Source organism: Pelodiscus sinensis, unplaced genomic scaffold (genome assembly GCF_049634645.1).
Source record: "Pelodiscus sinensis isolate JC-2024 unplaced genomic scaffold, ASM4963464v1 ctg86, whole genome shotgun sequence".
NCBI classification, from domain to species: domain Eukaryota; kingdom Metazoa; phylum Chordata; order Testudines; family Trionychidae; genus Pelodiscus; species Pelodiscus sinensis.
In genome coordinates, this window is record NW_027465973.1 from 32206 (window position 1) to 53633 (window position 21428).

The following is a 21428-nucleotide window of genomic DNA, read 5'->3' on the forward strand; positions in this document are numbered from 1 at the left end:
GTCTCTTTGCGGTCAGACAACGAACCGAAGCCGTCTGGGTTCGAGTCCTTGACATTCATAGGAAGGTATCAATCTAATACCTAATTCAAAGGTTCTATTAGTACAAACTTTTCATTCATTCATTGTATTTTCTTTACGACACACTCCCTATTCTAATTACTCCTGAGAGCAACAGTGTGATCACGCTGACTCACAAGGAGCCTGCTGATCTCTAACTGTCTTCACATCAGATACAGACACAAGCAGTTTGCTTGATGGATCTTTATTAAGGGCCTAAGACACTTCCCGGCTTCCTGGGGAAGAGCGACTGGCAGTTGTAGTTGTTTAACATTCATTCTCATACATAAAACATTATAAAACTCTGTGGTCTACGCCTGGCATCCCCCAAGCCCGGCACTTGCCCCAAAATCTGGCTCTGGTGCAGGGGCATCAGGTTTACACTGACTTGCACCAGCAGTAGCAGAAACAGCAAGAGAGCATCAAACGTGCCGTTTGTGGAATTTTGGGGTCCCCCTCTAATAACTCAGGATCTAAGTGTAGCCTTCCCTCCCCCGTCAGAGGGGCCAGAAAACTCAGCCCCTCCAGGCCCCTCATCCTGCCTCTGTCCCGTACCACTGGGCTGACAACAGCATCTGCAGCAATGTGACCTGAGCGGGAAGTTGGCCAGACCCCTCCACTCTCAGGCCGGTGGGGCCTTTTTCTGCTGTGAGCTGCTCCAGGGAGGCTAAACAGGCCAGTTGCAAAAGGCCAGGACAGTCTGGGCCCCTTTGACACCTCCCAAAGACTCCCCCGTTCCCAACTGGCGCTCGGACTCAGCAGCTCCCGTGTGGGACCAGGCGGCTGGCTGCGTGGGGGGATGTGGTTTGCTGGGTGCTGGCTTTGCTCTGCCCACGGTAGATCTGGCCTGGAGATTTCAGAGAAACCATCTGATGGGGAAGAAAGGGGGCTGAGCGCGTCACGGGCTTCCTGGGGTTGCAATCCTCAGTGCAGTTCCTCATTCCGCTCGCACTCGGGCCTCGGGCTGCAGAGAGCGAGGCACCGGGGCACAGAGGGGCCCTCCGCTGCGCCCACCATGGTGTCTGTTCTAACTGTCCTGCTCGGTGAGTCTGAGAGCAGGGCGTGTGCCCAAGGGGGGGGGGGGTCTGATACCAGGGCGTGTGCCTCGGGGGGGCAGGGGTCTGAGACCAGGATGTGTGCCCATGGGGGGGTCTGAGATGAGGGTGTATGCCCACGGGGGGGCCTGAGACCAGGGTGTGTGCCCATGGGGTCGGGGGGGGGGGGCTGAGGCATGTGTCGGGGAAGGGGATGGATCTGAGATCTGTGGGATCCACTTGCTCTGGGATCTGGCCCCTAACGACCCGTCTCTTTCCAGGCTGCTGGCTGGCCGGGCGGAGCTGGGTTCGGGGGCGTGAGTATCTGTGGGGAACGGGGCTATGGGGAATTTCAGCATTAAGGACGAGGGACGCGGGGGGGGAGATCAAGGGGTACAGATTCCCCCAGGGATGATCCTGCCAGATATGGGCTCCTTCCCACAGCCAGAGTCTGAGACCTCGCCCCACTCGATACAGGGATGGGCACCACAGCGGGAGGATTCACCTGCACCCAAGCCCCTCCCCCCAGGAAACACCGAGTCAGCCCCCAGTGCCCCGCAGTGACCCCCAACTCAGCCCGGGGCTCTGGCAGCAGTGCAGGGGAGCGGCTCCGGCAGGGCCGGGCGGGGAGAAGTGCACACGCAGACGGAGGGTCTCGGGCTCCGTTGTTCTCAGTCCTCGGCTGGCAGCACACACAGGTCCCTGCTTGGCTCCTGGGTCCGGCTCAGCCCGGCCCAGAGCTCTGAGCATCCCCTGGGCAGCCTGGGCCACATCCCGCCCTGTGCCCCGTGCGGACAGCCGGAGTGACCGTGGGCTCGGGAACATTCGAAGGATCCGTGTTCCGCCCGGCTGCTGCTCTGCCGGAGGGTCAGGGAGACGGAAGGAAAGTGGTTCTGGTCTCAGGCCCACAGGGCCACGCCTGGCTGCCACGGGGGCAGGGCTGGAGTGACCCTGGGGAGCTGCAGGAGTCAGGGCTGGAGATCTCCTGGGTCTCACCCCGGCTGTGGCCGCGGGGCTGGGCCTGCACCCAGGGCCGGGCGAGGGGGAACCTGCTGGGCCCCAGATGGGCAGAGGGGGAAGCAGGCGGCCACAGTTTGTGTCACCCCCACTTAATGCCGGTTTGTTTGTGTATCCAGAGGAGCCCCGCCCTAAACCCTCCATCTCCGCCAGCCCCGGTGGGGTGATCCCCGTGGGGGGAAACGTCACCATCCGGTGCTGGACTGAGCAGCGGGGCCTGAGGATCCTGCTCTACAAGGACGGGGCTGAGAAATATCTGAACTACAAAGACCCTGCCGGCTCTGAGGCTGAATTCTCCATCGCCAGCGCCAGGCGGGAAGACAGTGGAAGCTACACCTGTCGCTATAGCAACAGGATGGGACCAGCTGCCTACTCGGCGCTCAGCGACCCCGTGCAGATCATGGTAGCAGGTGAGGGCCCTTCCCAGCCCTACAGTTCCCAGCCCCACCCCCAGCCAGGTGGGAGGGGTCCATGAGCCCTGGGCCCCACAGAGGGGATGTCTGTCCTGGGAGCAGAGTGGGGATGTGTCATTGGGGTTCCCCAACTGGGGAGGGGGTTAGCAGCAGCTGCTGGAAGTTCGGGGCGAGGCGGGGGGATCCCTGCCCCAGGGGGAGCTGCAGAGCAGGGGCCTTCCCCGGGGGCTGCTCCCCCATCTCCCCCCGCTGTGGGGACGCACAGAGGAGTTGGGCTCGGGCCCGGCCCCGCTATTCCCCCGGGAAGGCTGGTGCGTGGGAGCGGGCGGGAGGGGCTCTCTCTGAGCTGCCATTTCTTCCCCTGTCCCGCCTGGGTCCCCGACAGACCCTGGTTCTATTCCCACAGTGGGAACCGACCAGACCCATCTCAGAGCGGTGACGGATCCCACCCGCCCGGGCAGTGCAGGGCCAGGTACCGGGGCGGGGGAGGGAGGGAGACTGTTCACGGGGCAGTGACTCCCCCGTATTGATAGATTTGGGAGGGGAGTGAAGCCGCCTGCTCAGACACAAACTCGCTGGTCACGGGGCAGCCGGGCCCATCAGTGGCCGCTGGGGTGCCCTGGGGCTCCCTGGGAAGCAGCTGGCGTGGGAGGCGGGACGCCGGGGTAGATGGGCCCGTTGGTCTGAAGCCAGGTGGCCAGGCCTGACTGTTGCCATGGTACCGACTGGGCAGGGGGACTGGAAATGAGTCCAGGCTGGGTCAGCCAGCGCCCCCCTAGTGCCATGCTGGGGCAATGGGGAGAGCGCCCCCTAGTGAGCCCCCCATTCCCTGCAGCCCAGCACCCCCTTGCATCTGGCTTGCTCTGGCCCCACTTGATCCCCTGGGCCCCCCAACAGCCTCCCCATAGAATTGGCTGCTGCCTCTGCCCTGCGGTGTCCTGGCCCCTTGAGCACTGCCTGGGTGGGAAGGTCTCTGCGGGGGGGACGGGGGGAGGACAGACCAGCTGCTCCCGGCCCTCACGGCTGCTGCTGTTTCCCAGACGGTTCGGAGCAATCGGGATCTGATGGCCCGAGCACCCCCCTCATCGCCGGGGTGAGCGTCGCGGCCATCGGCCTCCTCCTCCTCCTCCTCGCGGCCTTCGTCTGCTTCGCGAGAACCCGAGCCAGTAAGTGCCCCACCCGGCTAGGGGAAGGTCGGAGCTGCCACTGAGCAGGGTGGGAAGGGGTCGGGCTTGGATGGGGGGCTGCAGGGAAAGCCAAGGATGGGGGGTGGGGCTCAGTGGGGGGCCCCGGGGCACTATGGCCCTGATGCCCTGGGCAGCACTAGGGTGGGCTGTGCTACCAGGAATGGGGTGGGAGCTCGGCGGGGAGGAAGGGGGGGGCTGCATGTGGATCCCTGTGCACAGAGCTGCCCCACCCCAGAGGTGGCCGCATCTCAGAACTGGCAAAGAGTCCCTGTCGGAAAAGCTGCCGGCGCCGCGCTGCTCAGATACCAGGGTGCCAGGGGAGACGACCCACAGATCCGGTTCGTTATAAGTCACCCACGAGGGAGGCTTCGGGGCAGCCCCCCAGTTCATCTGCCCCTCCCCCCAGCACATGGCGTTGTGCTGCCCCCTGCTGTCTGGCTCACCCCAGCAGGCGAAGGCCTCTCCCCCCACATTGTGCAGGGCCGAGGGGCCGGGCGCCGGTACCGGGATCTGATTGGCTCATGGGGGATTCTGGTTTGTTTCCCTCTGCAGGAAAAGGAGACGCCCCGAGACCCAGCAGGTAGGAACCCGGCTCCCATCCCCCCCGTACTCCGTGATTGAGCTGTCAGGGTCACAGGGCTCCTGGGCTCTGTACCCTGCTCTGGGAGGGCAGTGAGGCCTGGTGGTTAGAGCAGGGGGCTAGGAGCGGGGACTCCTGGGTTCCGTCTCAGGCTCTGGGTGGGGAGTGGTGTATAGCAGTTGGGGGGGGGGGGGTCTGGAAGCCCCCACACCTGTTTCTCTGCATCTAAAAGCCAGGCTGGTGTTAGAGGGTGGTTGCCCTGGGGCCCCTCTCCACAGGGGGCCCTCAAAGCGAAGTTCCTCAGGCTGCAGCGTTAGCCCCTGGTGGTGGGGCTTTGGCTTCCTGCTTCGCAGCCCCCCTGAAACCTGCCTGCGGCCCCAACCCCCTGACTGAGAACTGCTGGAAGAGAGAACAGGGCTCAAAGAGAGGAAGAATTGAGCAGGGGTGTGTATTGGGGAATCTCTCTGCAGGTGGGGGGCTATGACATTTACAAGGGAATTTTTCTCTCTCTTTAGTGCCAGCTCTGGGGCGTTGAAGACCCCAGCTCAGCAAGACCCCCTCTGTGAGTGACACATCCAAGGGGTACAAGGGAGGAGGGGGAGAGAGAGCAGAACACACAGGGAGGGGCTTGTGGGGGCTCCGCCCACTTGGGAGTGGGGCTGTCACGGCTCACAGGTCGGGCCCACACGTGGCCCCTCGGCTCCTGGGCGGATCCCCCCTCTCCGGTGCGGCAGCCCCTTCTCGGGGAGCCCCCTCCTCTCCCGTGGCGTGAGACAGCCCTTCCTCAGGGGTCCACTCCAGTGCGGTGACCCACTCTTGGGGGGCCCACGCTCATCTGGGGGGTCCGCCCCTCCGCTTCTGGGGCGGTGCCTCTCAGGGCCTCCAGCCGCCTGCCTCCGCCATGAGCCCCTTCGAGGGGTCCCCTCCCTCTGGACCCCTGGGACCTCCACTCCCAGAAGGGACAGCACCCCCCTGTTCTCTGGACCAGAGCGGCTATCAGCCAGCACCAAACAGGAGGGTCTATTGAGCTTTGAACGCAGCAACGGGTCTCTCAGGCCAGTCGGCCTGGGCCCTCAGCCCACTCATCAGTCTCCCCTGCAGCCAGCTGAGCCTTGTCTGCTCGGCCTTCAGTCCCCCCAAAACAGCCCCAGTCTCCCAGCAACATCCCCTCCCCCATCCATTGTCTTCTCCCCAGGTAAGAGGGTCCCCTGGCCCCTCGCTTCTCCGCCTCCTCTCCATCCAATGTTCTCCCCTCGCTGGGATCAGCTGGGCCGGTTGCGGGTCCCTCTCTGCAGCCCATTGTCCGTCCTCTGGCCAGAACCGGCTGTGTCCTCCGAGCAGGGTCGGGGTCACCAGGGTCCCACACACCCCGGCTCCAGCTCTGGGCTGTTCTCGGAAACACAAACTCCCCCCTTTGTCACATTAAACCAGTAACATCTGGGCACTGACGTGTATGTAACCCCCCGAGCCGGCCTTACCGTGAGGCGAACCGAGGCGGCCGCCTCACGTGCCAGGCTATGGGGGGCCCCACTAGGACCCCGAGTGTAGAAAATTGTGTCTGCTGCTGGCGCGTGTGTATTCTCTCTGCTCTGTGTGCACGGAGAGGTGGGAGAGTAGAGCAGGAAGGAGGCAGAACTGAGACCTTTCAAAGTTTTGGCCCAAGCGAGGAGGCCTGGGGGCGCCAATTGAGCTCCCCGCCTCACGTGCCCGGCCCTGGCAACTCCCTCCCCACTTCCTCACAGGGGCCTGTTTTCCAGCGGCTGCTGGGTGGGACTAAGGAGATGGTCCTAGACGCGGCTGGTGTCAGCTGAGCTCTTGTCTCCCACCTCTGGGGGCCACACTCCCATCCCCCTCTAGTTCAGGGACTTCACTGTGCCCCCCCCATTCTCCCACCCCAGGTCTAGAGCCTTGTGTCCCCCCACCCTTCACTCCCCCCTCAGACCTTCTCAGCCAGAGACCTGGGGGAACCCCCCCCCATCCACTCCTGGCTCCCAGTCGCACCCCCCCATAACCACGAGACCCCACTGCCCTCCCAGAGCTGAGGAGAGAACCCAGACGTCTGGCGCCACCTCTTCTAACCACTAGACCTCACTCCCCTTGCAGAGCCAGGGAGAGGATCCAGGCATTTGGGCTCCTAGACCCTCTGTGCTCTAATCACTAGACCTCGCTGCCCTTGCAGAGCCAGGGAGAGGATCCAGGTATTTGGGCTCCTAGCCCCTCTGTGCTCTAATCACTAGACCTCACTCCCCTAGCAGAGCTGGGGAGAGAACCCAGGCATCTAGGCTTTTGCCTTGCCCCGCCACTCTAACCACTAAGCCCCACTCCCCCTCCAGTACCAGGAGAAAGAACTTAGATGCCCTGCCCCTCTCTAACCCCCATGATCCTGCTGCCGGCTCTATGCCTCAGTTTCCCTCTCTGTAAAATGGTACTAATGTCCTGTCCTGTGGGGTGAGGTGGGGGGCGCTGTGCTGGGCTCAGAGCCCCCTGGATGGACAGGTGTGGGGGGGTCAGCGCTGGGGGTGGGGATCTGCTCTGGGCCGGATGGGGGCGCTGCTCAGCAGGTGTCTCTGTTCCACAGACGCCTCCGTCGACGAAGGGAAACAGCCGCAGAGCCTGGTGAGTGTCCCCGGTTCCCTCAGGGGGCCTGAGCCCTAACCCTGCCCCGCCTGCCTGGCTCACTCAGTGCAGGGTGGGGTGGCTGGGGTTATGGGATCACCGTGTGTGTGTGTGTGTGTGTGTGTGTGTGTGTGTGTGTGTGTGTGTGTGCGTGCGCGCACGCCCCCTGCTGGAGGGGACAGGCCCTGCTGTGTGTGTGTGTGTGTGTGTGTGTGTGTGTGTGTGTGTGTGCGTGCGCGCACGCCCCCTGCTGGAGGGGACAGGCCCTGCTGTGTGTGTGTGTGTGTGTGTGTCCCTGCGCCCCCTGCTGGAGGGGACAGGCCCTGCTCTGTGTGTGTTGGGCGGGGGCGGTAGCTGGATGTACAGGCCCATCCACACCCCAATGACTCTCTCCCCTCCCAGCCCCAGGAGCCCGACCCCGACGGACTCACCTACGCCGAGCTGGACCACCAGGCGCTGCAGGCCAAGCGGGGGGCCCCTGCCCCGGAGCCCGTCCTGTACGCCGCCGTCAGCGGGAGCCGGGGGGCCCCGCCATGAGAGCCCCCCAGAACCCCGGGGCACCGGACTCACTTGCAACGCCAGCCCCAGAGAACTCTTATAGAGAAGATTTCGGGGGGACGCTGCGCTCCCACCATTGCAGCCCCGTCTCTTTGAACTGGGGCCCCCCTGCCCTGCCCAGACCCATGGGTGGGGGGGCCGGCGGGGGCTCAGCGCCGGGAGAAGGGAGAGGATGCACCAAGGCGGCTCTTTGTGTTATTTTGCGCCCTGTTCCTGTCCAGATTTGTAATAAACACAGAACCACAAACTGCTCCCCCCCGGCACCCCACAGCCCCTTATCCCTGCGCGGGGGGGTGTAAACCCGGGGGGGAAGATGGGGCAGGTGCGGGGGCTGTTTATACAAGGACCCATCGCCTGGCACCAAAATGCGGCCATCTCTGGGTTGGGGCACTGGAGCTGGTTATATTGGGGGAGGGGTCCCTTGCCCAGCACGGCCTTGTGGCCCCTCTGGGAAAGGGACGTTGGCCAGTTCTCCCCCCCCCCCCGACTCTGGGTGAAACTACAGAGGGGTCTGACACCCAAGACCCACTGATGCTGGCCATATTCACCCCCTCCATGTGGTCATAGGGGGAGGGGAAGGGAAGAGATCCGGAGGCGGGAGTCCGGGGGTGGGGGGAATGACCCTGTGACCCTGATCTCCCCCCCCCCCCCCAGAACTCTGGACCGGACAACGTGGGCAAGGCCCTGGGCCCTGCCCCTGGGGCTACGCAGGAATCGCTGCTCCCTGGGCGCTCTGCAGTAGCGTGCCTCAGTTTCCCTGGCTGGGGATGGGAGTTTTGGAGGCCGCCCCAGCCCGGCACCTCTGCCGAGCGTGTGAGCGAGTCTTGGCCGGCTTAGGATGCAGGGAGGGAGCCCGGGGCGCCCTCCGCTCCCCAAGCGGGATCGCCCTGGCTGCTCCTGGGTCCCGTAACCACAAGTCTGTGCAACGCTGAGGACCAATAAACCGTCTGTTCTCCCTGCTGGCTGGGAGTCAGGTCTGGCTGGCGGCTCCCCACACCTCCGTGACAGCTGTGCAGGGGCTAGGACACATAGCCGTGCCGTTCGGAATCCCCCCAGCAGGGGGCCAGGGAGTGTGCAGCGGAGGGGTCCCCTTGGCTGCTGCACAAAACGCCCCCCCCCCTCCCCGAGCCCCTGCGGTGCCCGTCAGCCTGAAGAGACACGACGGACCGGGTCCACCTGCCCCCAATGCTCAGACGTCAGCCAGGTCCACGCTGCCTCAGTTTCCCTTAACGCCGGCTTAAAGAGCCCACCCGAGACAGCCGGTGCCTTGCTGCGGGGCCAGCTGTGAGCCAGCCCCTCCAGGGCAAAGGCTGCTCTGTCCCGCCCCCCGGCGCCAGCCCCTGCGGCGAGGCCAACGTCTGGAGGCTGTTGTGTAACTTGGGCTGTGGGTGGTGGAGGCCCTGGGAAAAGTTTTTCCGGTTGTGACACTGAGCCGGCGCTTCCTCCCCAGAGCCAGTCGCACACCCATCGCTCCCCAGGTGCCGCTTGCTCCCCGGGCTCCCCAGCGCCATGGGCCTCCCCCCGCTCTTGCTCCTCGCCCTAGGTAAGTACATCCCTGCGCCTCGGCCATTCCCCCGTCTGGGGGAGTCGTCTCCCCTCCCCGAGGCTGAGGGACGGGGCTGGCTCAGCCTCCGTGAGCCCTTGTCAGGTCCCCACTGCAAGTGGGGAGCCAGGGAGAGCCCCCCCCACCCACACACAGCCTGCCCCCCACAACTAGCCCTGTCCTCGGCCCAGCCCCCTAACTTCTCCCCTAACCCATGCCCAGGGGTGTTTCCTAATGCCGGGGGTCAGATTGGGTGGGGGGCGGGGGGAGTTTGTGTGGCGGGGCCAGGTCTGCTTTGGACCCCAGAACTGAGGTCCCAGGAAGAAGCTGTGTTAGTGCCCCCCTCCCCCCAGCCAAGGCACGGTACCTGGTAAGGCAGACATGGCGGGGGTGGGGAGGAAGGGCACTTTAGGGAAGTTGCCAGCGAGAGACTGGCTCCCTATTTCATCACCAACACCCCCCCCAGCTCCTCCTCCAGCCTGTTCTATCCCCCATAGCTGGAATCTGTCTCCCAGCCCCCCATGCCTCGTAGGCTGGGCACCTCTTCCCATTGTGGCCCCCAACCCCCCTCCCACCCACACCCTGTGGATTCTGGGCTGGGCACGGAAACTCCCAGTCAACAGCTGGAGCCCTGGTTCCGCAGCGAGCGGTGGGCAAATTCCCCCAAGAGGGACCTGGCTCGTGCCCACAGCCCAGTGCCTGGGGGCGTAGCATCTGCATCTCTCCCAGGTTCTGCATCTCTCCCAGGCTGCAGCTACACAGCGGAGGGGAGGTTTAAAACTCTCGGTTTCCTTGGGACGAATCTCTCCCAGCAGCTGAATTTCTCGGCCCCTCGGTAGGGTTCAGAGTTAACGCCCATGTGCACAGCCCGTGTGCACGGCTGCGGATTCCCATGGGCTGGCATGTGACTCTGGCCCTGATGATATAACACAGGGAGGGGCGGGATGTGATCTATTCTCCCCCCGCCCTCCAGTGAATGCTCCACTTCTCATTACAGGCGTCATCTGGGCCCGCCTCCCATTGGCTGCTGCACGTGGGTCGCCTGCAGACACCAGCTTTGTCCAAAGAAGGGTCTGGGAGATGCGATGGGGGGGGAGGGTAACATCACAGCTCAGGAGAGGGCAGGGGTTCGAGGGGGCAGATTTGACGGTAGGGGGATGCTGGACAGTGGGCCCCAGGGACAGGGGCTCACTAGTTCATGGGGGGTGGAAAATGGGGCCTTTCCCCTCTAGGGGCAGCCAGTTCCCACCCTGCCCCAGGGCAGGGACAGGCTGGTACAGGGGGGCAAGGAAGGGGGTCTAGGGGGTGGGGGTCTGTCACCTCTGGGAGGGCAGCTCCCATCTGGCCCCGGGGCAGGGACAGGCAGGTTCAGGGGCAGGGCGTGGGGCAGGGGACCTTCCCTCCCCCAAGGGGGTGCGGTACCTCATAGCCTGCATCCATCTCTCTGCAGAGGCCCCCTTCCCCAAGCCCACCATCTCCCTCAGCCCCAACGGAGAGCTGGCACCGGGTATGGATGTCTCCTTCTACTGCCACGGCTCGCAGCCGGGCATGCGCTTCCGGCTGTACCGGGCGGGGGTGGCGCTGAGGCACATGGAGTCGGCCAGCTCCACGGCTGAATTCCGCATCACCAACGCCCGGCTGGAGGACGGAGGCAACTACACCTGCCTCTACGAGAGCCTGACGGAGCCGCCCAGCGTGTCCCCCCACAGCGACCCCATAGAGCTGGTGGTAGCAGGTGAGGGGTTGTCTGCGATAGCCGAGTACCGGAACCCAACCTTCCCCCAGCTCTAACCACTAGACCTCACTCTCCTGCCAGAGCCGGGAAGAGAACCCACGGATCCTGGCTCCCTGCTTTAATCATGAATTCTGAACTCAGCTTCGGAGTCATGGGTCGGGCTGGGCTCCACCTCCTTCCCGATGAGATATGCTCTGGACGGCGCTTGGGCCTGCCGTGAGGGCCAGGGGCTGGACTCGACCTCTCGAGGTCCCTTCCCGCTGTAGGATTCTAGGATAGTGATGGATAAGCACATTAATTGTGTGTTTCTCCCCGCGCCGGACCCGCGGCCTGGACGTACCTCGGACGGGACCAACACGGGTGAGGCTCTGTTCTTGTCTATTCCCCCTCTACCGTCCCGCCTGCTCCGGCCCTTTAACACGGGGGCTGTTTCGAAATAACAGGCTTCTCGTTCCGACGCTGTACCCTGCATTTCCCGCGGCGTGAGGGAAGTCGCAGGGAGAGCGCGCTTCCTTCCCCTCCCTGCCGCACAGACAATGCCCGAAGCCGCGTCCCGCTCCTTCGATTTCAGCCCCGCACGCGACGTGGCTTAACTCCACTGTCGCTGGCTGTGGAGATGTCCCCTGGGGGGACCTGGATTCTCCTCCATGGTGCACCCCCCCTCCCAGCCCCGCTGCTCGGACCTTTAGGGTGTGTCTACACAGCCGGGCGAACCGCGACATGGGCTACGCCATTTGCGTAGTCAGAGGGGTCATCTCGGCTTTTGGTGCTGCCTACACTGCAGTTATTTTGAGGTAGAGCGCTCTCCCCCCCCGCCCCGCCATCTTCCCTTACTCCTCGGACAATGAGGGTTCCAGGAGTCGGGGTACCAATTCTCCCTTGACCTTTCTCTTTGTGGCACTAAATTCTCCCTTCTCCATGCAGGTTTTGCCTCTGACATTCGCACCCATCAGCAAGTGAGTAACTCCAGCGTGGGCATAGACCTGAGTCCTTTTATTTCTGATACCTTAGGCTGTGTCTACACTGGGCTACTTATTCCGGAAAATCAGCCGCTTTTCCAGAATAAGCTGCGAGCTGTCTACACTGGCCCTTGAATTTCCGGAAAAGCAACGACGCTCTACTGTACAAAATCTGCCGCTATTCCGGAAAAGCTACGCTGCTCCCGCTCGGGCATAAGCCCTTATTCCGGAACACTGTTCCGGAAAAGGGCCAGTGTAGACAGCCCAGTAGTCTTTTCCGGAAAAAAGCCCCGATCGTGAAAATGACGATTGGGGTTCTTTTCCGGAAAAGCGCGTCTACATTGGCCACAGATGCTTTTCTGGAAAAAGGGCTTTTCTGGAAAAGCATCCTGCCAATGTAGACGCTCTTTTTCCGGAAATACTTATAACGAAAACTATTCTGTTTTAAGCATTTCCAGAAATTCATGCCAGTGTAGACACAGCCTTAGTGTTTATTATATCTACTGGTGAGTCGTTTGATTTCAAAATCTCATTGTGGTGTGTCGTTTTCAACTTCAGCGTGCGCTTCTTCGCAGTGAGACGTATTTGTCCTTGTTGCGAGGGGACATTGTTCGTTCTGGCTCAAAGGTTTAGTAAAGCTTGGCGAAAATTGTATTGCAAAAGCATTTCTTTCATTTCCAAATTTGTCCCAATCGTTTTAATGTAGGCGAACTGTATTTTCTTTTAAGCATACACACAATCTTGAATATAGATCTTTTATTATTTCTTTCATGGCAAAATGGATTACCATCAACTATCCACTTTATTGTTTTATGTTTTTTTTCAGATTTTATTCCCAAGTATATTTAACAGCATGGACAGGGGATTTTCCAATTGTATTTATTTCTGTTCATTTCAGGATTGAATGACAATGTGATTTGAATAGGGGAACAAAATATTGTATTGAACACATGGAAAGCTTCTACTATATATTTTAGAAATCTGCATCTGTCTGTCCATCTGTGAGCACATTTGTTCAAGAACTCCTCCTAACTGCTTCAGAGGGGGAGCCGAGTGAGTCTGTAACTGGAAAAACTTAAAAAACAACAGTCTGGCAGCATCGTAGAGACTAACAAAACATGTAGAGGGGATCATGAGCTTTTGTGGGCACAGCCCACTTCTTCAGATGACTGGAGTTAGACCAAAAAAAAGGGAAAGAAATAATCAATTCTTTCCCCCCTCCCTAGCCCCCATTTATTTCGAAACTGGACCTTTAATAACGCCATTCATCTGAAGAAGTGCGTTGCGCCCACAAAAGCTCATGATGCAGTCCACGGCTACGTCTAGACTGCATCCCTCTGTCGACAGAGGGCTGCAAATCAAGCACGTCGAAATTGCTAATGAAGCCGGGATTTAAATATCCCGTGCCTCATTAGCATAAACATGGCCACCGCTTTTTTTCGAAATGGAGATTTTTCGAAAAAAACTGGCAGTCTAGACGCAGATCTGTCGAAAATAAAGCCTTTTTCGACAGATCCTGTAAACCTAATTTTTTGAGGAACACAGGATCTGTCGAAAAAGGCTTTATTTTCGACAGATCTGCATCTAGACAGCCTTTTTTTTTTTCAAAAAAAACTCCAATTAAAAAAAAAGCAGTGGGCATATTTATGCTAATGAGGCACGGGATATTTAAATCCCGACTTCATTAGCAATTTTGATGTGCCTAATCTATATCTTTCTGTCAACAGAGAGGTGTAGTCTAGACATACCCTAAGGTGCTGCAAAACTATTTGGTTTTTTTTCAGGTTTATCCTCCTAAGCGGTAAAAGCCAGGACCACTAAATTGTACGTTATCAGAACTTATAGCAAGGTCGGAGTTTGACTGTGCTGCACAATGGGATGTGCCTGGAATGGGATTATTCCTCATAAAATGGACACGGGAGGGTCTGATAGGAGGGACAAACAGATACGCAGAGAAACACACACTGAAATAGATGTGATAATTGGGGAAGCTATCTTTGTAATGGGTAAGATAATTAACAAGACACGAATTATCTTACCCATTACAAAGATAGCTTCCCCAATTATCACCTCTAATATCATTAGCTTACAGACATTTACCTTCCCCCCCCAACTCCCCTCTGTTCTGAAATTTGATTTGTCCTTTTTATATGTGTTCACTTTTTTTTGATTGTATCCCTTTGGTATATATGGTTGTGACTATTTTCTTCCACTATTTGATCTGAGGAAGTGGGTCTGGCCCACGAAAGCTCATCATCTAATAAACCATCTTGTTAGTCTTTAAAGTGCTACATAGTCCTGGTTTTTGTTTCAGCTACACCAGACTAACACGGCTACATCTCTATTACTGAAACAGATAGGAGAGAGCTGTCCCTTTCTCCTCCCCTGCCCCCTGCTGGCCCAGTGGGGTTATACCTGTTCCTGCCCCCTTGTGGTCATTCGGTATAACTGTCCCTCTGACCAGACCCCTCCCTTTCCACGTTACGAGAAACAATCCCATTCCAGGCACCTCCCATTGTTCTAGCACCACCGAAGCGTGACCTTGCTTTATGTGATGAGCAGAGGAAGCTGCCTGTCCAATTTGGTGGTCCTCACTCTTACCGTTTAGGCGGCCATGTTTAGTCTAGAGATGAGGACTGAGGGGGGACTGGATACATTTTCAGACCTGGGACAGAGGATGGGGATGGGTGGTTCTCCCTGTCCCCCGAGGTTGTGGAGTCCCTTGCTTTGGGGATTTTTGAGGCCCGGTTGGACAAAGGCCGGTCAGGGATGGTCCAGGCTGATTTAGTCCGGGCTCAGCGCGGGGCGGGATGAGTTGGCTGCCTCCCACCCTGCGTTTCACCCCGACGATTTCAGCGCCGATGTGCCAGGAGAAGGCCCCGGGATCCCCTAGCCGTGGGTCTGGTGCTGAATCTCTCTCTCTCTTTGCCCCACTCCAGAGTTCTACCCCAAGCCCACCATCTCCCTCAGCCCCAGTGGGGAGCTGGCGCCAGGGTCGGACGTCTCTTTCTACTGCCACGGCTCGCGGTCGGGCGTGCGCTTCCGGCTGTACCGGGCGGGGGTGGCGCTGAGGCACATGGAGCCGGCCGGCTCCACGGCCGAATTCCGCATCACCAACGCCCGGCTGGAGGACAGGGGAAGCTACACCTGCCTCTACGAGAGCCTGACGGAGCCGCCCAGCGTGTCCCCCCACAGCGACCCCATAGAGCTGGTGGTAGCAGGTGAGGGGTCGTCTGCTCTACCCTAGTACCGGAACCCAGGAGCCCTGGATTCCGCCCCCAGCTCTGACCACTAGCCCTCATTCCCCTCCCAGAGCTAGGGAGAGAACCCAGGGGTCCCAGCTCCCAGGCCCTATTGCTTTGGTCATTGGATATGAATTCTTGACACGGCCCCAGTCTCCGGAGGGAAGACGTTCATTGTTTCGGGTTTGTGAAGCCCCTGGCAAGTTGGTTGGGCTGAGCTCCACCTCCGGCCAGGTGAGATATGACTGTGATTAGTAACAACGTTAATTGTCTGTTTCTCCCCACGCCGGACCCGTGGCCTGGACTTGCCCCTGACCGGATCAACGCGGGTGAGGCTCTGCCCTTGTTTTTTTCCTCTCTACCGTCCTACCTGCTCCGGCCCCTTACCACTGTATGCTTCACCCAGAGGACATCACCTCCCAGCCCCACTGCGCTAACCACTAGGCCACCCACCCCTCCCACAGCTGGGGAGGGAACCCAGGAGTCCTGGCTCCCAGCTTCCCCTTCCCACTCTAACCACTGGACCTCACTCCTCTTCCAGAGTCAGAAAGAGAACCCAGTGGTCCTGGTCTCCCACCGTCTCTCTCTGCATTTGCCTGCTAGATTCCAGAGCCCTCTGGTACCAGAAATCTCCCTAGGTGGGAACCCATGGACCAGGATCGATTCTCCCGACCTTTCTCTTTGTGGCACTAAATGCTCCCTTCTCCATGCAGGTTTTGCCTCTGACATTCGCACCCATCAGCAAGTGAGTAACTCCAGCGTGGGCGTAGACCTGGGTCCCTTTATTTCCGATACCTGAGTGTTTATGAAATGTATTGGCGCTACATTTGATTTCAAAATATTATCGTGGCGTGTCATTTTCAACGTCCGCGTGCGCTTGTTTGCCGTGAGACGTATTTATCACTGTTGTGAGAGGACATTATTCGGTCTGGCTCAAAGGTTTAGGAAAGCTGGGTGACAGTTTTATTTCGAAAGCACTTCTTTCATTTCCAAATCTGTTCCAATACATTTTCATGTGGGTGAACTGTATTTTATTTTAAGCATATGCCACATCTTTAATACAGATCTTTTATTATTTCTTTCATTGCCAAATGTGTTACACGTCAACATGCATTTTCTTTATCATTTTTTTCTAATTTTATTCCAAAGTACATTTGAGAGAATGGATGGGGGAAGGGGGTTCAAATTGTATTTACTTCTTTGCATTTCTGCATTCAATTACAATGTTATTTTAATAGGGGAACAAAATATTTTATTTAAAACATATCGAAATCTTTGGCTTTGTATTCTATAAATATATACACCTGTCTGTGCATCGGAGAGTCCATTTGCCTAAGAACTCCTCCTAAGCAGTAAGAACCAGGACCAGGGCCGGATTAGGGGGAGGCTAGCTGGGCAGCTTGCCGGGGCGCCAACCTATGGGGGGTGCCTGATGGCAGCTGTAAGGTGCACAGCGCACTGGGGGGCGGAGCCACACGTGCGCCCGGGGGCGGAGCCACGCATGCATCGCCCGCTGCCCGGGGCGCAGGAATAGCTCGAGCCGGCCCTGGCCAGGCCACCACATTGTACGTAGCTTCCCCTTATCAGAACTTAAAGCAAGGTCAGGGTTTGGCTCTGCCACACAATGGGATGTGCCCGGAATGGGATTGTTCCTCATAAAATGGACAGGGAAGGGTCTAATAGGAGGGACAAACAGATACACAGACAAACACACTCTGAAATAGGTAGAACTGTCCCTTTCTCCACCTCTGCCCCCTGCTGGCCCAGTGGGGTAATACCGGTGCCTGTCCCCTTGCTGCCCCCTTGTGGTCATTCGGTATAACTGTCCCTCTGACCAGACCCCTCCCTTTCCACGTTACGAGAAACAATCCCATTCCAGGCACCTCCCATTGTTCTAGCACAACCGCACCGTGACCTTGCTTTATGTGATGAGCAGAGGAAGCGGTGCTGATGGGACGTTCTGAGCCAGGCTCTGTCCCCAGCCGTGGGGTCTGGTGCTGAGTCTCTCTCTCTCTTTGCCCCACTCCAGAGTTCTACCCCAAGCCCACCATTTCCCTCAGCCCCAGTGGGGAGCTGGCGCCAGGGTCGGACGTCTCTTTCTACTGCCACGGCTCGCGGTCGCGCGTGCGCTTCCGGCTGTACCGGGCGGGGGTGGCACTGAGGCACACGGAGCCAGCCAGCTCTACGGCCGAATTCCGCATCGCCAACATCCGGCGGGAGGACGGGGGCAGCTACACCTGCCTCTACGAGAGCCTGACGGAGCCGCCCAGCGTGTCCCACCCCAGCGACCCCATAGAGCTGGTGGTAGCAGGTGAGGGGCCCAGCTTGGTGTCCCTCCTCCCAGCCCCACGCTGGGACACACCCTCAGGGGGGCACGGTGCTGATGGGACGTTCTGAGCCAGGCTCTGTCCCCGGGGCCCAGAAAAGGGGACACCCAGCTGGGGACGGAGTCTCTGGGGGGGTTCCCAGCTGCTGGTGATGCCGAGTGGAAGGTAGCTCTGCAGATTGGGAGGGGGGGCTGCCCTCACCTTGGGGGTGACCAGGGGAGCCCAGAAGGCACCGTCCCCAGCCACTATACATCCTGCTCCCCCAGGTGTGACGATGCTGAGTCAGGGTGTGGGGTGGTGTCGCTAAGTCGCTGTGTCTCCCCCTTACTCCCCTCGCCCCCCAACAGGTGCTGATTCTGGTGGCCCCTGGAGACCCTACCCCACCCGGCCTAGGACGCAGCCGGCTCCCACCCGCCCAGGCAGCGCAGGGACAGGTACACGGGTCTCAAGGCCGGCCGATTAAGTTGGTTCTCTATTGATCCAGGAGTCAGGAGAGACTCTATTGGGGGGCTGTGGGGACTGGCCCATCTTTCCCATAGGGAGTTAGGGAGACACGGCCCCCCCATGTGGGGCATTTACCTCCTGCCCCTCTCCTCTCTCTAGGGTCCCCCCCAAAGCAGAATTACTCCCAGGCTAACGTCGTCCGTCTGGGCCTGGCCGCTGGGGTGTTGCTGGCCCTGGTGGCCATCTTGGCCGAAAGCGCAAAGATGAAACTCGATAAAGATGAGCGTAAAGTGCTGCCCGTAGGAAGGAAAAAGCGAAGGCACGAGGCTGGTGCGGTCCAAGACTGCAGGAAAGTGTCTGAGTTTTAGAGCAGATCACAAATTTAATACAAGCCTCCAGTGCGATTCGGGGGTGGAAAAGGCAAATCTTTTTCTGGGCTGTATTAACAGAAACGTCGTAGGTAAGACCCAGGAAGCTTTTCCATAGATGTAGGTAACTCACCTCCCCTAGCAGTGGTTGCTAACTCGAGGGAAGAATTCTTCTGTCCAGCAAGGTGCATTCACACCAGGGGTTAAGGTGGTTTCCCTCCATCCTGCTGGGTGAATTTTTCACACGGCACTAGCAAGTTGCTTTGAATATTAAAGGCCGATCTGGCGAATCCGGAGCAGAGCAATGAAGATGGCACCAGGGCTAGAGAGGGAGACGTGAGGAAAAGTTGAAAGGCCTGACCGGGTTTAGTCTAAAGACAAGGACCGAGGGGGGACCGGATACGTTTTCCGACCTGGGACAGAGGATGGGGATGGGTTGTTCTCCCTGTCCCCCGAGGGCCGGAGAAGAAGACATTCGTGTGGATGACGGCTAGAGACGTAGCAGGGAAAACTTTCCTAATCTGGGCTTGGTTAAGCCCTGGAATAGCTGCATTGGGAGGTTGTGGAATCCCTGCCTTTGGGGATTTTTGAGGCCTGGTTGGACAAACACTGGTTGGGGGTGGTCCAGGTTGGCTCGGTCCCAGCTCAGCGCCGGGGCGGGACGAGTTGGCTGCTTCCCACCCTACGTTTCACCCCGATGCTTTCAGCGCCGATGTGCCAGGACAAGGCCACGGGATCCCCTAGCCGTGGGGTCTGGTGCTGAGTCTCTCTCTCTCTTTGCCCCACTCCAGAGTTCTACCCCAAGCCCACCATCTCCCTCAGCCCCAGTGGCGAGCTGGCGCCGGGGTCGGACGTCTCTTTCTACTGCCACGGCTCGCTGTCGCGCGTGCGCTTCCGGCTGTACCGGGCGGGGGTGGCGCTGAGGCACACGGAGCCGACCGGCTCCACGGCCGAATTCCGCATCGCCAACATCCGGCGGGAGGACGGGGGCAGCTACACCTGCCTCTACGAGAGCCTGACGGAGCCGCCCAGCGTGTCCCACCCCAGCGACCCCATAGAGCTGGTGGTAGCAGGTGAGGGGCCCAGCTTGGTGTCCCTCCTCCCAGCCCCACGCTGGGACACACCCTCAGGGGGGCGCGGTGCTGATGGGACGTTCTGAGCCAGGCTCTGTCCCCGGGGCCCAGAAAAGGGGACACCCAGCTGGGGACGGAGTCTCTGGGGGGGTTCCCAGCTGCTGGTGATGCCGAGTGGAAGGTAGCTCTGCAGATTGGGAGGGGGGGCTGCCCTCACCTTGGGGGTGACCAGGGGAGCCCAGAAGGCACCGTCCCCAGCCACTATACATCCTGCTCCCCCCGGTGTGACGATGCTGAGTCAGGGTGTGGGGTGGTGTCGCTAAGTCGCTGTGTCTCCCCCTTACTCCCCTCGCCCCCAACAGGTGCTGATTCTGGTGGTCCCTGGAGACCCTACCCCACCCGGCCTAGGACGCAGCCGGCTCCCACCCGCCCAGGCAGCACGGGGACAGGTACAGGGGTCTCAAGGCCGGCCGATTAAGTTGGTTCTCTATTGATCCAGGAGGCAGGAGAGACTCTATTGGGGGGCTGTGGGGACTGGCCCATCTTTCCCATAGGGAGTTAGGGAGACACGGCCCCCCCTATGTGGGGCATTTACCTCCTGCCCCTCTCCTCTCTCTAGGGTCCCCCCCAAAGCAGAATTACTCCCAGGCTAACGTCGTCCGTCTGGGCCTGGCCGCTGGGGTGTTGCTGGCCCTGGTGGCCATCTTGGCCGAGGCCGGGTACAGCCGCAGGTGAGGACCCAAGACAGGATCTGGGGGCCCCCCTCCCCCTACTGCTCTGTGCCTGGGGAGCGGGGCCACCTCTCAGATCCCCCAGGCAGGGCCTTGGAGACCTTTGCCCAGAGCGGGGCGGGAAGGAGCCGGGCATTGGGGTCAAACCGGGATCTGGCCCTTGGGGCATTGGGCCTGGCCTGTGCGTGGCTCGTCCCACCCCAGGGAGGTCCAGAGCTCCCCTTTGCAGCCTGGGGGCCCCTCTCACACCCAAACTCCCTCCCTGATCCTGCGCCCCTAACCCCTTATTCCAGCTCTGAGCCCCCTCCTGCTTCCCACCCCCAGCCCCCTGCCCCAGCCCTGAGCCCCCCAACACCTCAACCCCAGCTCTGAGACCCCTCCTGCACCCCAACCCCCCGCCCCAGCTCTGAGCTCCCCAACACCTCAACCCCAGCTCTGAGACCCCTCCTACACCCCAACCCCCCACCCCAGCTGTGAGCCCCCCAACACCTCAACCCCAGCTCTGAGACCCCTCCTGCACCCCAACCCCCTGCCCCAGCTCTGAGCCCCCCAACACCTCAACCCCAGCTCTGAGACCCCTCCTACACCCCAACCCCCCACCCCAGCTGTGAGCCCCCCAACACCTCAACCCCAGCTCTGAGACCCCCTCCTGCACCCCAACCCCCTGCCCCAGCTCTGAGCCCCCCAACATCTCAACCCCAGCTCTGAGCCCCCCAACACCTCAACCCCAGCTCTGAGACCCCTCCTGCACCCCAACCCCCCGCCCCAGCTCTGAGCCCCCCAACACCTCAACCCCAGCTCTGATACTCCTCCTGCACCCCAGCCCCCTGCCCCAGACCTGAGCCCCCCAACATCTCAACCCCAGCTCTGAGACCCCTCCTGCACCCCAACCCCCTGCCCCAGCTCTGAGCCCCCCAACACCTCAACCCCAGCTCTGAGACCCCTCCTGCACCCCAACCCCCCACCCCAGCTGTGAGCCCCCCAACACCTCAACCCCAGCTCTGAGACCCCTCCTACACCCCAACCCCCTGCCCCAGCTGTGAGCCCCCCAACACCTCAACCCCAGCTCTGAGACCCCTCCTGCACCCCAACCCCCTGCCCCAGACCTGAGCCCCCCAACATCTCAACCCCAGCTCTGAGACCCCTCCTGCACCTCAACCCCCTGCCCCAGCTTTGAGCCCCCTGGCCACCCAGCCCCACCTCTGAGCCTCCTTCTGCACCTCAACACCTTGCCCTCACTCTGAGCCCCCCCCCCCACATGCCAACGCCCTGCCGCAGCCTGGCCCTAGTGTCCCCTCCAGCACCCAAACTGCACCCCCCTGAGCACCCCAACCCACCTCTGATCCCCCTTCTCTCCCCAAAGCCTTTGGTCCCAGCCCCACCCCAGAGCCCGCACCCCCTGCTGGAGGGGAGGGGGCTGAATACATGGAGATCAACAGACAGATGGGACTGTGGGGGGGGTGCTGGGGGCAGAGGGGAGCGTGGGGGTGGGCTGCTGGGGGCAGAGGGGAGCGTGGGGGGGTTGGGGTGCTGGGGGCAGAGGG

General features: G+C 60.3%; 2 protein-coding genes across 7 annotated transcripts; both read left to right on the plus strand.

Moving 5' to 3' along the window:
- The first annotated feature begins 950 nt into the window (after positions 1 to 950).
- On the plus strand, positions 951 to 14779 carry LOC142825586 (leukocyte-associated immunoglobulin-like receptor 2). 6 transcript variants are annotated; one of them, XM_075917488.1, is made up of 14 exons: positions 951 to 1100; positions 1373 to 1408; positions 2228 to 2518; positions 2907 to 2993; positions 3562 to 3687; positions 4261 to 4288; positions 4804 to 4850; positions 6867 to 6904; positions 7307 to 9005; positions 10003 to 10038; positions 10456 to 11100; positions 11184 to 11534; positions 11665 to 11696; positions 14639 to 14779. In XM_075917488.1, exons 1-9 carry the CDS (start codon positions 1073 to 1075, stop codon positions 7439 to 7441), a joined length of 816 nt encoding a protein of 271 aa, XP_075773603.1. In that variant the 5' UTR covers positions 951 to 1072; the 3' UTR covers positions 7442 to 9005; positions 10003 to 10038; positions 10456 to 11100; positions 11184 to 11534; positions 11665 to 11696; positions 14639 to 14779. The 6 variants fall into 6 exon arrangements, with proteins under 6 accessions (XP_075773603.1, XP_075773604.1, XP_075773602.1 ...); XM_075917489.1 differs by lacking the exon at positions 11184 to 11534 and having other exon boundaries at positions 10003 to 10076; XM_075917487.1 differs by having other exon boundaries at positions 10456 to 11534.
- LOC112543917 (leukocyte immunoglobulin-like receptor subfamily A member 6) lies at positions 10515 to 19888 on the plus strand. The gene is made up of 9 exons (XM_075917457.1): positions 10515 to 10740; positions 11665 to 11700; positions 14639 to 14920; positions 15655 to 15717; positions 16944 to 17252; positions 17616 to 17702; positions 18872 to 19153; positions 19516 to 19602; positions 19773 to 19888. The coding sequence occupies exons 1-9, from the start codon at positions 10515 to 10517 to the stop codon at positions 19886 to 19888; spliced, it is 1488 nt and encodes a 495-aa protein (XP_075773572.1).
- The last annotated feature ends 1540 nt before the right edge of the window (positions 19889 to 21428 follow it).

Coding starts and splice junctions, on each gene's coding strand:
- LOC112543917 (XM_075917457.1), top strand. CDS start 10,515: ATGGATGTCTCCTTCTACTGCCACGGCTCGCAGCCGGGCATGCGCTTC. Junction 10,741..11,664: donor CATAGAGCTGGTGGTAGCAG/GTGAGGGGTTGT, acceptor TTCTCCATGCAG/GTTTTGCCTCTGACATTCGC. Junction 11,701..14,638: donor TCGCACCCATCAGCAAGTGA/GTAACTCCAGCG, acceptor GCCCCACTCCAG/AGTTCTACCCCAAGCCCACC.
- LOC142825586 (XM_075917489.1), top strand. CDS start 1,073: ATGGTGTCTGTTCTAACTGTCCTGCTCG. Junction 2,519..2,906: donor CGTGCAGATCATGGTAGCAG/GTGAGGGCCCTT, acceptor GGTCCCCGACAG/ACCCTGGTTCTATTCCCACA. Junction 2,994..3,561: donor CCCGGGCAGTGCAGGGCCAG/GTACCGGGGCGG, acceptor GCTGTTTCCCAG/ACGGTTCGGAGCAATCGGGA.